Genomic DNA, 13856 nt, shown 5'->3' on the forward strand with positions numbered 1-13856 from the left:
ACATTGGAGACTCGAAAATGTTCACAATGCTTCACAACATTCAAAATTTTAGAATTTTCCATAAACTTTGGTTATTGTTTGAGTTATTTTAATCGTCATAATATTTTATTTATCTCATGTTTTAAAAAAAGTTTAAAACTATAGAAATGTTTTATGTATGTTTTATATATATCAGGTACGCGAGCCCACCTTGTGCATTAGCATTAGCGGATGCTTGCGCATTCGCGTTCGAACCACCGTATCCTCCATATCCGTTAGCATGAGCATCAGCTTTGGCTGAAGCCGAAGCTGAGCCACCGCCGCTATTCGCCGACGCTTCAGCCGTAGCTGAGGAGTATCCACCACCGATACCGATAGGTCCGAAATTCACGTTTCCTCCCAATGCCTGAGCATTACTGCTAGCAGCGGCATTGCTACTTTTAGGCCTGAATATTCCCAATGGGTCCAGCAATCTACCAACGTTCTGACCGATCAAATCGCCTAATACACCTTCACAAATAAAAAAATTATAAGGTTATCAAAAATACTGAATGATAACGTTATTTACGACTTTTTTAATATTTTGTAATTTTTTCTCTTTCACACACACATCTATTAATTCTTTCAAAGATTTATTAGATATCTCATAAGATTAATAATGTATAAGTTTATAGAAAAAAATTGATAGTTAATTAATTTTTTTAATTTTGCGAAAGAAGCAGAAACCATTTTGATATAACATAATTCTCTCAAATTAGTCATTATGTCATCATTACATAAATATCTGGAAACCAATCTGGCGTGCAATAATATTCCTTTTAATTTTAGTCATAAATGAAAGAAAAAAAAAACTTCCCTATAATTTAAAACTCACCAGGTCTCGCGGAGGAGTTCTTAATCAATAGCAGCACCACTACTGGCACTAAACACCTAAATAACTTCATGACGGTTTCCACTTTCGCAAATAAATAATTTGCCTATCACACACAGTAATCCTCCTTGTTTTGTCTGTTTTGCCGATATCTCGATGGTCAGAGAGTCAAGAGCGACTGAAACTCTCGCACGAGGACAACATCTTATATACGACACACGCGTGGATTTTACGTCGGATAATAATTGACCCTCTCTTTTTCTCCCATTACGTTCTTCAGTATTATCGAGTGCCTCTGTTTAGGATTTTCTATAATTTTTCATTTCCATGAATTCGACGCCAGTCTCAAGAAACATTACGTTTTGGGAGTCTCATACTTTTACGCCAGTAACTAATGCAATTTTAGAGTTAGATATAATCTTTATATTAGGTATCTGTTATTTTGGAAATGATCGATAAAAACTGATTAAATGACAAAAATTTTGCTACTGTATTGTCATTCACAGAATTGATTATCAAGGACCGCTTATTTCGACGAAGTATTTAACATATTTTCAATCTCGGATTATACCTTTCTGTCTACTCAATAATAATTAAACAAAAACAATCTAATAAGAGGTTTTTGTGATTTTATATTAATTTTAATTAAAAAAAGTATAAATGTATGTGAATAAAACTTTCGAAAAAGTATAGAGAAGAAGAAGAAAAAGAAGAAAGAGAAGTAGGAAAGAATCGAGAAAAGCAATATAATAGAACAAGCTATTAGATTTATTTAAGTCAATTTTCTTTCGTGATCAATTTAAAAGTTACTTATCTAAAAAAATAATTACAGATATTTTTATTAAACAGGAATGTTTTGTTTCTGACAGAACAAAGATATATTATTCTTAGCTCTTGGCTCTTACATAAGCATAATAAATTTAATACAAGAAAAATATTAATTCCCAAATAGCTTTAGCGACGTGGTAAAGTCATTTGCAATTTAACCAGTTAAAATGACATCTAGCATATACGTGCATGGTTTTCATTGAATTCTGTCTTCTTTTTATATCGATGACTACGATAATCAATATTCAAAGATAAATAATTGAAAACATTTTTTTGCTTTATTGTTTTTATTTCAAACAATATGTAAAATCAAGTAAAACACATTTACTTTTAACAAGTAATTTTTTAGACATTTCAATTATTTTATTAAATATACAAGAGAAAATTAATATAAGTTGCGCTTATATAATTACACTATGTCAAAAAATTTATAAAACATGATTTTAATTTAAATATATTTTAACATTATTTAAATCCGATATGATGTTTTTTATAAATTATTATTTATTACGTTGATTCTTCTAAAAACAAGTATTTCGAAGATGCAGAAAAAAGAATTCAGAAAAAATTTGGCTTATAAATACAGACAAGCGACAATCAAACGCAATAAATGAAAAATTATTGTTTTTCTGTCTATCTTTCTACAAAATTAACATAAATAATTGCAACCAATATCTATACGTAGAAACATGTTCATCCATGCATCTAAAAAAAGATTACAAATTATATATATGCAGCCGTAATCAAAGAAAATTGATAGAATTTATAATATTGACAATTAACATTAATATTTTTTTATAGCTTTTATTATTTGTTAAACATTCATAAAGATTAAACTTAATAATTATTATTAGAATAACAATATGAGAAATAAAGATGTAAAAATATGAAAAGTCAGTTAATATGCAGGGGAAAACCAATGAATGTATGGCGGTGACAGATTGATATTTTGAAATAAGGGAAATAAAAATTACAATCCTCGAAACACACTCTCCTTCGATCTGACGTACAAATTTTAATAGCTTCGGCGATGAGACTTTATATTAGGTCAAGGAAAAAGAGCATAATACTAAGACGAAAAAGAAATAAATTCTGTTCAAGTTTCTTTCAATTCAATATATTTTATATAGTTATATCGTAAAATTTATACATAAAATTCAAATATAATATTTAGTCAAGCTTTTCCGTAAAATATTTAATCTGTTAAAGTTCAAATTCAATGTTTGATCCTATGTTATGTGTAAACTAGTATGCTATTGTTTTTAACAGTATTATTTTTTTATCAAATTAGAATCTTGAAAAAGGGTTTTTTAAAAGGATTTTGCAAATATTTTATCAAAATTGTCGTAAAATTATTAAGTATTTGTATTAAGTGATCATTTACATTTATTAGATACTTACTAGTTTTATTGCAAACTAATGATGTTTGGTCGATCAATCGGCACCACGCAGTCATCGATTTGACTAGTCATATATTCGAAGTTATTTTGTAGAGTCTATCTTTAAGTGTCTTGCAAAACCTGTATCATTCCGGTTTTTCAAGGTCAGGTTCAACGACTGGTCATCGAAGAATTAACAATTACTTATTGAAATCTCTCTCTCTCTCTCTCTCTCTCTCTCTCTCTTTGCATATCTCTCAAAAATTATAAAACTTATAAAATCATAACTTTCAATTAATAACAAAATATACCGTTATATGCATATCTTGTTTTAACTAATGTTATTATTGAAAACTGAAATTATTCATACCAATTTTATGAAAATATTAAAGAAAGAAGTATATCTTTTTTTATGGTATTCAGTTATACTCGCCTGTATTTATAATAAAATTGTTAAAATATACATATGTTAATCGAAGTGAAATTTAAAGTATAATACATAATGTAAAAAAATGTTATTACTCATAAAGAAACTCTAGTAATTTCTGAGATAGAAGAGTAAACGAAACAATAAGATAATGTGAGAATTTTTTAATAAACTAAATTTATTATCAAATAATATACGTAACTTTCTTACATAATTAATTCTAAATTTCCCTGTTTTAGAAAAGGGGAATCCATTGATTGTGAATTTAAAACAGTTTTTCAGAATTAGTTGAATAATCAAACGGAACTCGATCTTGTTCCAAGTATACTCGCAAGTGACCAGAAAATAAACAATTATCTATGATGATAGTATGTTGGCCTCGTCATTAATTGTAAGCACAGATATTCGTATACATGATGACCATCCGATCTGGACTTTGCGATAGTATTATTTCGTTATTTCCATCTGCGTCATCATAATGGCGAATGATGAAGCTACTTGATTCCTGAGTGTGAATTTATCTTCAACTTATAACTTTCTAAATCTTTAAGTTGCAATTTTATATTAACTGGTCCTTGAGACCAGTCATGCATTTCAACAATTGGGGAATCCCCATGATGTAACTAAGGTAAACTTGTTTTTAATTTTTTTTTCATTTTACCAAATTAGGCATACAAACATTTACAAAATGTTAACAGCATACTATAAATTGTACTATAAATTTATACTATAAATTGTACATAATGACAATTATTTTTGATAAAAATTAAATAAAAAGTTGAAAAATTTATTTACTTCTTAATTAAGTAACTTAATTATTATAATAATTTGATGCTAAGAAAGATATATGATTCAAGAAAGCAATAATTCGATAGATGCCATAAAATGAATAAGTAAAAATTAAATAAATAGAGACAGAAATCAATATTACGTATAATGAATACAAAATAAACATCTCGAGTATTTCTAATGATTCACCTATTACGGTGCAGCTCAGCAAAACAAAATTTGGTGTCGGTTAGGAAAATCCAACCTCTTACGTGCTTTAACTGCGATATCATCGGTATTCACTATACTTGACAATACACAACGAATAATGACGTAACTCATGTATTCCCCTCGTGGGCAGCGAACTATTAATCATCCATTGTTTAGAATTAAGTTGTTACTAATGTCATCGGCATATACAGAGATTACAATATATACCGTATCATATATTATATGCTATTTCAATCTAGATGCTAATTCATTTCTAAAATTAATTTAAAGTTTTATATATATATGTATAAGGAGTATTAATTTAGGAGTTAATTTCGCGGATTTATACTTCTATTCTAAAATATAAGAGAAAGGTAAATATTTTCATTTTTAGCTGCAGATCCCATTAGTCCTACTCGCAATGTACTAATATATATAATCTGAAAACAAATTTCAATAATTGCTAAAATATACTTTAAATATGTATTTATCTTTGTCATTAATATAAACTTTTTAAAGATTTTTATTCATATTTGATAGTTTCTATTAATTTTGAAAAATGGAGATTGAAACTTTGATCTTAACATTTCATAATTACAATGCAGTTTTTTTAATTGATAACACCGATTGTCGTATGACCTATTCATTTATTGTAGATATGTGAATGCATCTTTTTCAGCGCAACTTATTCCAACTAAATAAACATAAACTATTCCAACCATTAGTATAATAACGTTTTGTTACGACTTGTCTAAATTGCGACGATTATTATTCGCGCTTGCTTGGCGCCTGAATAACATGTTTGACGTAGTGCATAAAATCACTGACATTGCGCGCAATGTCGAGGTCATAAAGCTAATCTTCATTTTTTAATATTATTATTTATTACGTCTTCCTAATCTTACTTGTATATTCTTTGCGTTAATGAAAAGTAAGAAATCTTTAATATTTATTTGTCGATCTGTTATATGTATTACTCCATTATTATCATAGTATGCGTACTTAATGATAATTTGATCGATATATTCATTAATTAATAGAAATATCAGAAGTCAAAATTTAATATCTTAAATATATAAATAATATGAATAGTTTATATATTTTTACGTACTCAATTGTTCATGAAATTTCATACTTTCACTGTCTTTATAATGTAAAAATTAATACATAATTTAATTTTTAATATTTACAAATTACATATAACATTATAAATGTTTATAACAAACAACAAGACTATTAGTATCTACAGATTAAATTTTATAATTATTATTAATATTTATTATTTATTAATTGAACATATTAATATTAAAATGCAAATGTGTGTGTAATATTTATGATAGAGAGAGAGAGAGAGAGAGAGAGAGAGAGAGAGAGAGAGAGAGAGAGAATAGAGGCTCAGATTATTTTTATTTTATACTTTATTTCATAAACAAACAAGTACAGAGATGGACACAATACTCGGTTTGGGTTCAAAAATTATACAAATTACTTACAACTATTTACAAATAAAATCTTTTTAGTATTAAAAAGTTTGAGATAATTAAATCTCTTTTAACAATTATTTAATTAAAAACCACGGCGTAACCACACACACAAATGTTAATGTTATGATACAATCATAAAAAAATATGTAAAAGTTATTCGTAAAATTTATTGCGAATCTACTAATACTGTAACTAATTCTCACGAATGGATCATGTAAAAAATTATTTTCTTGCAAAATGTATTAGAAATAGTTTTATGCTGCATAAATTCTTTTTTTACGAAAAGTTACGGAATTATAATATTTCCACCTCTCTGATGAAGGTTATGTTCTCATATATGTATAATAATATTATTGTCATTTTTTATCCATTTCATCAAAATATAAGATCAGGTTTTTCTGTACGCAAAGCGATCCTAACTAATTCATTGCGAAAATATTATCTAACATACGTAGACTATATATATGATCGCTACGTTAGCGTAATCATTAATTAACGCATTTGCGAAAAATTGACTTTTCTAGCTTTTTTTACATCTGTCGGCACATTTATATAGCGCAATAACAACAGTATAGCGATACGAGTACACGCTCATACATTGAGAAAGAATTACATAATTGCACTCGGAATTGGCGTTATCCGTTTAACTATTTATCTATGGAAACAACGTATATATTATTCTATATATCATAATAGATAATACGCGGAAGAGATTGATTATAGTAGCATTTTGTTTCTCACATTAATACTAAATTGTTCATAGTCAATAACATAAAAATTATCTTCATAGATCATCTATTCTTTCGAAAACGACAGATAAAAAAATCACAAAAAGTAAATATAACTATAATAAATTTTTAATATACACGTATTCTTTATATACATTAAAAATACAGTGAGGAAAAGTGAGACATTTGTTTATAATAGAATGTTATATGCATTAAGATATCGTATAAAGTAAACCTTTTCAAAAGTTTCTCTGATATTGACTTGCGAAATAGTACGTATTTCTCTCTAAGACGGATATACCGTCGATTCCATATTATCGAAGAACCTTTAAAACTACTAAGAAAACACACTTGGAAAGATATGTTTAACACACGATTCACGCGCGATTTGTTACGAAGAATCTCTACGAGATAACATCTGTTTTTCCCGATTGGCTCATTATCCGTGTGTTTATGTACCAGTGTAGAAAAATAAATTACTATTTCGAGTAATTGGAAAAGTAATAAGCGCCACTGCGTCAAAAAGCAATGTATCTTTAAAATCTTTAAAAATTATTTTTTTATTATTTAAATTAAATAGATTTAAACATGAGAAAAAGAGAAAGTAAAAAACGGAAAAATTGAATATCTCTTACAAACAACTTACATTTATTAACTAGTCTATACTTATTTAGATTTTTCGATTTTCACGATTTTTTTCTTATTTTAAACACAAATATTTCTTTGTGTTAATATATTTTGCTGTTTCGTCCCCCAAAATACATTGTCTTATCGAACAAATTGATCCAAAAATTTATCTCTGGAATACCCTTTCTTTCGTTTTTAAGGCAGACTTTCTTGCGTGAAAAGACAAAAGAAATCATTTCTGCCTTGTCACACGTAATGTAATAAATAGTATAATCAGAAAATGGCTCATGTACTCAAAATTGCAATGTAAAACATGCTGTCTTTTGTGATCTATTAAGTAAATAACTATAAAAAAAAAACATTCTACTAAACCTGAAGACCGCACTAAAAATATTTTAAACTCATGAATCAGACAACACTTTGTACTTTTATTGATCTGATATGTAAATTGGAAATTGCATTTACATTCAAAATATGAAGAAATATCGAAGTGTATCTTAGAGCAAATATAAATATGTATATGTAATAGTAAAGAATAAGATGGAAGTAAGGCATAAATTAATAAAATAATAAAACGAACTTTATAGTCTTTTAATACTACTTTTAATACTCTTTTAAAACTAAATCATGGAAAAAAGACGTAATATTAATCACAGTAATTCTTAATCGGACACTGAGCGTGCCGCTCAATGCTGAGATAACTGTATCGCGCGAAGTAGAACGAGGTCACAGATCCAAAAAATGAGAAAATTATTGTTCCTCGTTATTGTCCGTAGGGCTGTAAATTTTTTTGTATGAAAGTTGTTGAATGAAAAATATGTCTTCATTAATTATAAATAATTATTATAAAAATAATTATGGAATAATTCTATATTATATACGTGTAGTACCATTCCAATAATATAATATGTAAATATATTCTTATTATATAGAATAAAAACGTACTTTGTTTGCGACCTCATTTTACTATTATTACGATCGATACGTTGTCTCACGTCTTCCTCTACTCAATAGCTCTCACATAAGTCCTTGATGTTCCCACCCTCGATTCACTCCAGTTTTGTGTAAATTCGTCATCGCTTATATTATTATTCACGATTGTACAGCCGTTTCCGGTGGTTTACGACACGACTCGTTGTCATTATCGATACACTCGTCCTGTTTGTTCTCTAGCTCGGTCTTACGAACAAGAGAGTAGTTGTTCAAATATTCCACCACCTGCATGTGCCTGAAAGTTTCAGCTTCGTCGACTGGTCGTTTACCCCATCTAAATATACAATATTTTCAAATGTAATTGCATGAAAAAAATAAATTGTCAAAGCAAACACATACAATTTTTACTTTTATTTAATCCGCTAATTGTTAAATAAAAAACATTAAAATATAAGAATATAAAAGCAAAGAAATATATAAAAACTAATTTTGATATAAATAAAAAAATATGACATTAAAGAAATTATTTTAAAAAAATGCAAAGAGTAATTAAATTTTAATTTAGAAAACATTAATTTTGAATGTATTAAATAACTTATAAATAAAGATTAGAAGAAAAAAGGAAATGTATAATCTTTTTTATTTCAGATATAAAATAAAGTGTCCTTTGAAACGATCGTAAAAGACCAATTATTCGTAATAATAATTGATAAAAATGCGATACTATAAATTGTTAAGATAATCATTGTAACTTAATCTTGGAACAACTCATAATATCGTACCTATCCTTAGGATCATGTGGGACTCCGCAATGCTCGATTAGAAACTCGATGCAATCTAGATGACCTTCGCTAGCGGCTAAATGCAACGCGGTTCTGCCATCGTAATCTGACAGTGTCATGTCCATCCCACTCAATAGATGTCTGAAATTAGCGTTCGATAATAATTAAAACTAATGTAATCTTCTAAAATGTTAGACTGCTTCGCCTTCATTATTTTACATTATTAGTTTACATTAATAGGCCACGTTAATAGTTCAAATTCTTTCAAATACAAAAATATTATGTGATAAAAATGTTATATGATAAAAAACTCGCAGACAGAAGTCTACACGTTCATCTTTAAACAGGTTCTTAAAAGTGTAATCTCACCTTCTCATCGCTGTGACATCACCACTGGCAGCACTGAACAGAAGATTAACGATTGAGAGGCCTTTCGTTTCGTATTTGTGCCGTCTAGGATCTCTCTTATTCGTTGCGTGCTTCAAATTGTCATACCTGTAGTCATAATATATGAAATAACTGAACAACACGAGAAAAAGACAGAATGAAGAAAGAGAAGTTTCAGTTTTGATTATGTGATGTCTACATCAATGACACAAAATTATAAGAAATAGAAAACTAATTGTAAGGCTTTGTAACTAGTTGTAAATTTAAAACAATATTTTATGATAAAAAAATATCTACGTAGTATATTTAAATTATATCAAATATTTAATTTTAAAAGACAAAACAATTTAAATACAAGATAATTTTTCATATTCGCTGATCAGTTTCCTTTATAAGTTTCAGATAATTCGATTTTCAATTAATCATGACCTATGAAAGTTAAATTCGCGCACGAGTTCTTCGCAGAACTGCACACCACGACAGGAATTGCCGAGTGGATCCAAAGGTGGTGACCACGTGCAAATTCCCATGACATTTGGAATTACCACGAGAAGACTTCCTGATACACCGGATTTCGCCGGTATGCCAACCTAAAATAAAATATAATGTTCTTCGATGTAGCAATGATCCTATCTAACTTTTACATTGATGTTATTGGTATCGCACGGACAGTAGATAAATGACTTGTTAATTAATAATTAATAATTAATAATTAATATATAGTCAATTAGTATGAGTAAATTTTCATACTAAATTACAATAATTATTGAAATACAATTGCCTGTTATGAAGAACCAAAAAGTGCATCTAATTTTTTCATTTTATATGTTGTTTAAATCATTTATTATTTAAATTTCTAGAGATATTACACAAGCATTCACGAACATATTTATCTGTTTTAACTCACTTTGAACGCGAATTGACCACTATAGTCGTACATGCCGCAACTGTGCATTAGACTCAGAACATCGCGAACGCTATCCGGTTTCAGGACCTTCTCCTCGGTAACTGGACAAATACCTCCGTTTGCTAAGGTGGCTGCCATTACCGCCATCGTCTCGCAATTTGCTTCCATGGCGCAGCACTTGCCAATAAGAATAAAATTCATTGTCAGAGTATTGCTTACACAAAAGTTGTTGTAGAGATAGAAATACACGTGGTTTGTTTTGATATTGTAATAACGTAACATTGAATAACATAATTGAATTATACTTAGAAAATATGCTGACATGTTGCGTTAAAAAATTTAAAGAAAATTCGCATTTTAAAAGGATAAAAATGATATATTATCATGTAGTCCTAAAATCTCAATTCTTATTCTTAATAATTGGAAAAATTATTTTAATTAAATTGTTTTAATATAATCACATATGGAGAAGAAATATTTACCTGAAAATAAAAATCCATAACTTCCTGCAAATTCGTTTTTTCTGGATAACATTTGTGCTCCCTCATATAAAATCCTAAAGCGTAATTTCGGTCAGCTGCCTCTCGCTCCGACAGGAAAACGGCGTTGTTAAAACCAAGATTCTCACCACCGGCCAATCTCTTGAAACAATTCATCGTGAAATCGAATTTTTCTGCCAAACCCATTTCCGGCTTGATTAATGTTTTCAAAAGTGAGCAGATCAATATTGCGCCAGCGTTAATCATTGGATTGTGTGGCTTCTCTATAAACATATCATTTATGTCAGAAGTTGATCGTAAAAATTTTTAAATAAAGCAAAATTTTAAATATTACTTGTATACTTGTTATTTTTATTATTATTCAGATTGCATTAGTTAATTAATACTCACTGCCATAATCGAGTACGAGCTCATTAAAATTTCTACCGGATGGTTCTTGACCAACGTATTGATGCACCACTTCTGGACCCAGCCTGTCCAAGGCTATCGCATAGGTCAAAGGTTTGCTGCAACTTTGAAGGGTGAACGGTATTGTGGTATCGCCAATGCTAAATCGCTGACCGTCGATGGTGCACACAGATACTCCCCAATATTCTGGATTCATTCTGGCTAACTGCGGTATATAAGAGGCGACCTTGCCCTCGGTGTTTGTTTTACATTTCCAATAAAAATCCTCGATATGCTTCGTAAAACCTGACCAATCGGGAATTATGAACTGGTGTCTAAATGCTCGCGAAATCAGAACGATATTGGGATTTATAATTCTAAAAAAAAAAAGAAAAAGAAAGGAATTAAAGACATTGTTATATTTATTGAAGGTATTTACAAACTAGGTTTTACTTCCTTAATATTTAAACATTGTACGTAAAAGATTATATATTTTTCAATATAAAGAATATCTAGTAAAAGTAAGCAATTTCGCGTTCTCAAATATAAATGTGATATTTAAAGTATAAAATTAGATATAATATAATATATTATAAATATTTAAGATATATACATGAATTATTATTTTTGAAATTATAGATTCACCTTCTGAATTGTTCTCTGTCTAACTTCTGTGTTTCATGTGATATAGCTTTAGTGCGATCGCTATTCTTGACGTGCTCTTTCTTAAGATTGTCCGTAAATTCCTGAAGTCGAGGATCATTCTTCCGTAAGCCGGTTATCCTTAAAGCCTTGAACAGATTTAATATAAATGTAAATTTTTATTATTTAATGATTAATTAATGAATATATTGTACATATATCTCTAAAAACATGTTACATACAGCTAAAAACTCTCCCACTGATATAAGACCAGTCTCCTCATTCTTGAACATATCAAATAAAACATCTTCGGCGTTTGTTACTTGATCTTGATCCCGAGTGCTGTAAAATATTAATTATTAAATAATAGTAAATAACGTGTTTGAAAACAACTAATATAGTCAACGGATATTTTTTTCACCATTATTCTTCCATATTTTTAATCATAAATAACAAAATCATGACATAAATTATTACATTTACTATTTTATTTAAATTTTCTTATATTACTTAGATATTGTAAAATAAATACATTCTATTTTTTTATTTATAAATCATCATGCGTTTACAATCATAAGAATAAAACTCACAGTGCATTAAATATTATAAGCAAAATGATAGAATTGATTATTTTAATAAAAAATTAACAAAACATTAGATATAAAGTTATTATCTAATAAAATTATAATTAACGAAATGCACGGAATATTAAATGCTGTGCTGTTAATGAGGTATTTATATCACGCCATGCATTGATGTGCATAGTACTCACTACATATAGTGGCTGTCATGAATAAAGCTGTAGTCGCTGTAATGAAAAGCAAGACAAACAATTCTGCATTAGTGATGACAATAATAATTGTTAATGCGATTGTTACCTAAGAAATCGCGCCAACATCCGGGTAGACTGATCATTTTTCTTCTCTACCCAGATCGAACACGCAATTTTCGATTTAATCGCGTAATCTTCGGAAAGTTTAGCCAACTGGAGATTAGAGGTTTCTTTGGAATCGCAATCGATTGCTTCGATGTAAGGCATAGTGATTGTCGTTCTTTAAAACTTTTATTTTAACTTTGTAAATTGTTTTATTGTTAAAAATCAAATCAAAATGTAATTATAAGTCTCTCCGATATTAATTATAATTTTTTTATGCCTCGTTAAATTTCGTTTAATTTAACTTTTATTTCTTATTTCTATATGTTTATTACATTTAGACGTTTTTTTTTATTAAGTCAACATAAATGTTGACGAATAAATTTTAAATTACACACATCACAAACACAATATTCTAGTTTTCTTCACATAATACAATTCAAAAAAATTTACAAAGCGTTGTTAAATGTAACTGACTTGCGCAGAATGTAAAGAAACGTTTTGCTGGCTGGTTTGCAAGATTATTCCGTCGCAGATATTACCGGGGTTTTTATAACCGAGAAGAAAATACATAATTTCGACCTTCGTTTACCCCCCACAGATGTAAAAATACATCTTAAAATATCTCCATTTGCGTCAGATTGGAACAGATGACATCTTGGGAGTTAAAAGCTTTGTACAATTTGCATTCGATGGTGAACAATTGCAACAAACAGAAATCAGTAACAAATACTTGCTTAGTATATTAGAGTTGATTAAAGCTAAAATAGGAAGCTCTGCATGAGGAAAAGATGGAAGGATCAACTGATTGAAAGAGAATTTATATTTGAGATTCATTGTAGATGCACACACATGAATTTGATTAAAGCTATACAAAAATTAAAATATTAAATATATGTACAACATTTAATAAAAATTTTTATTAAAAACTACATTAAAAGAGATAAGTCTGAAATATATGTAAATGTTTATATTGTACAGTCAAAAATCTACTTTTCTATTCTGAGTTTACTTTAAAATCATTTTTATTTTCGTCTTTCTTTGTGTTATTTTTTATTATTTTTTTATAACTCTTAAATTTAGTTTGTTCTTTCATAAAAGAATTCTTTTATAAAAGGATTAATGCTTAATGATATGTTTAAA

At 28.4% G+C, this 13856-nt stretch overlaps 3 protein-coding genes across 10 annotated transcripts in view; all 3 read right to left on the bottom strand.

Annotated features, from left to right (window-relative positions):
* Positions 1–1017, bottom strand: part of LOC108747145 (glycine-rich cell wall structural protein 1.8-like) — a 6101-nt gene extending 5084 nt beyond the window's left edge. For 4 of the 5 annotated variants that reach the window (XM_018484448.1, XM_018484457.1, XM_018484423.1 and 1 more), the window contains exons 1-2: positions 854–1017; positions 190–489 (exon numbers count right to left, since the gene is read on the bottom strand). In XM_018484448.1, the coding sequence (XP_018339950.1) occupies positions 190–489; positions 854–923 (370 nt within the window). In that variant the 5' untranslated portion in view covers positions 924–1017. The remainder of the gene's footprint in view (positions 1–189; positions 490–853) is intronic. The other variant, XM_018484431.1, reaches the window with a different exon arrangement.
* Positions 1018–4200: 3183 nt separating this feature from the next.
* Positions 4201–13856, bottom strand: part of LOC108746787 (sodium/potassium-transporting ATPase subunit beta-1-interacting protein) — a 24595-nt gene continuing 14939 nt past the window's right edge. Inside the window, exon 7 of the transcript XR_001939193.1 lies at positions 4201–4211. The gene's annotated coding sequence lies outside the window, so the exon portion shown is untranslated. The remainder of the gene's footprint in view (positions 4212–13856) is intronic.
* Positions 7908–13856, bottom strand: part of LOC108746769 (glutaminase liver isoform, mitochondrial) — an 8665-nt gene continuing 2716 nt past the window's right edge. Inside the window, exons 3-13 of one of the 4 annotated variants that reach the window (XR_001939190.1) lie at positions 12612–12647; positions 12082–12181; positions 11843–11988; positions 11201–11574; positions 10793–11073; positions 10311–10487; positions 9833–9993; positions 9386–9511; positions 9017–9157; positions 8247–8568; positions 7908–8079 (exon numbers count right to left, since the gene is read on the bottom strand). Coding sequence is in view for 1 of the 4 variants with exons in the window: in XM_018483725.1 (XP_018339227.1) it covers positions 8394–8568; positions 9017–9157; positions 9386–9511; positions 9833–9993; positions 10311–10487; positions 10793–11073; positions 11201–11574; positions 11843–11988; positions 12082–12181; positions 12612–12647 (1717 nt within the window). In the remaining 3 variants the exon portion in view is untranslated. Of the gene's footprint in view, positions 8080–8246; positions 8569–9016; positions 9158–9385; positions 9512–9832; positions 9994–10310; positions 10488–10792; positions 11074–11200; positions 11575–11842; positions 11989–12081; positions 12182–12611; positions 12648–12717; positions 12915–13856 lie in introns of those variants that run through there. The other 3 variants (XR_001939192.1, XR_001939191.1, XM_018483725.1) reach the window with 3 other exon arrangements.

The sequence above is a fragment of the Trachymyrmex septentrionalis genome, unplaced genomic scaffold, assembly GCF_001594115.1.
Source record: "Trachymyrmex septentrionalis isolate Tsep2-gDNA-1 unplaced genomic scaffold, Tsep1.0 scaffold107, whole genome shotgun sequence".
NCBI lineage: Eukaryota > Metazoa > Arthropoda > Insecta > Hymenoptera > Formicidae > Trachymyrmex > Trachymyrmex septentrionalis.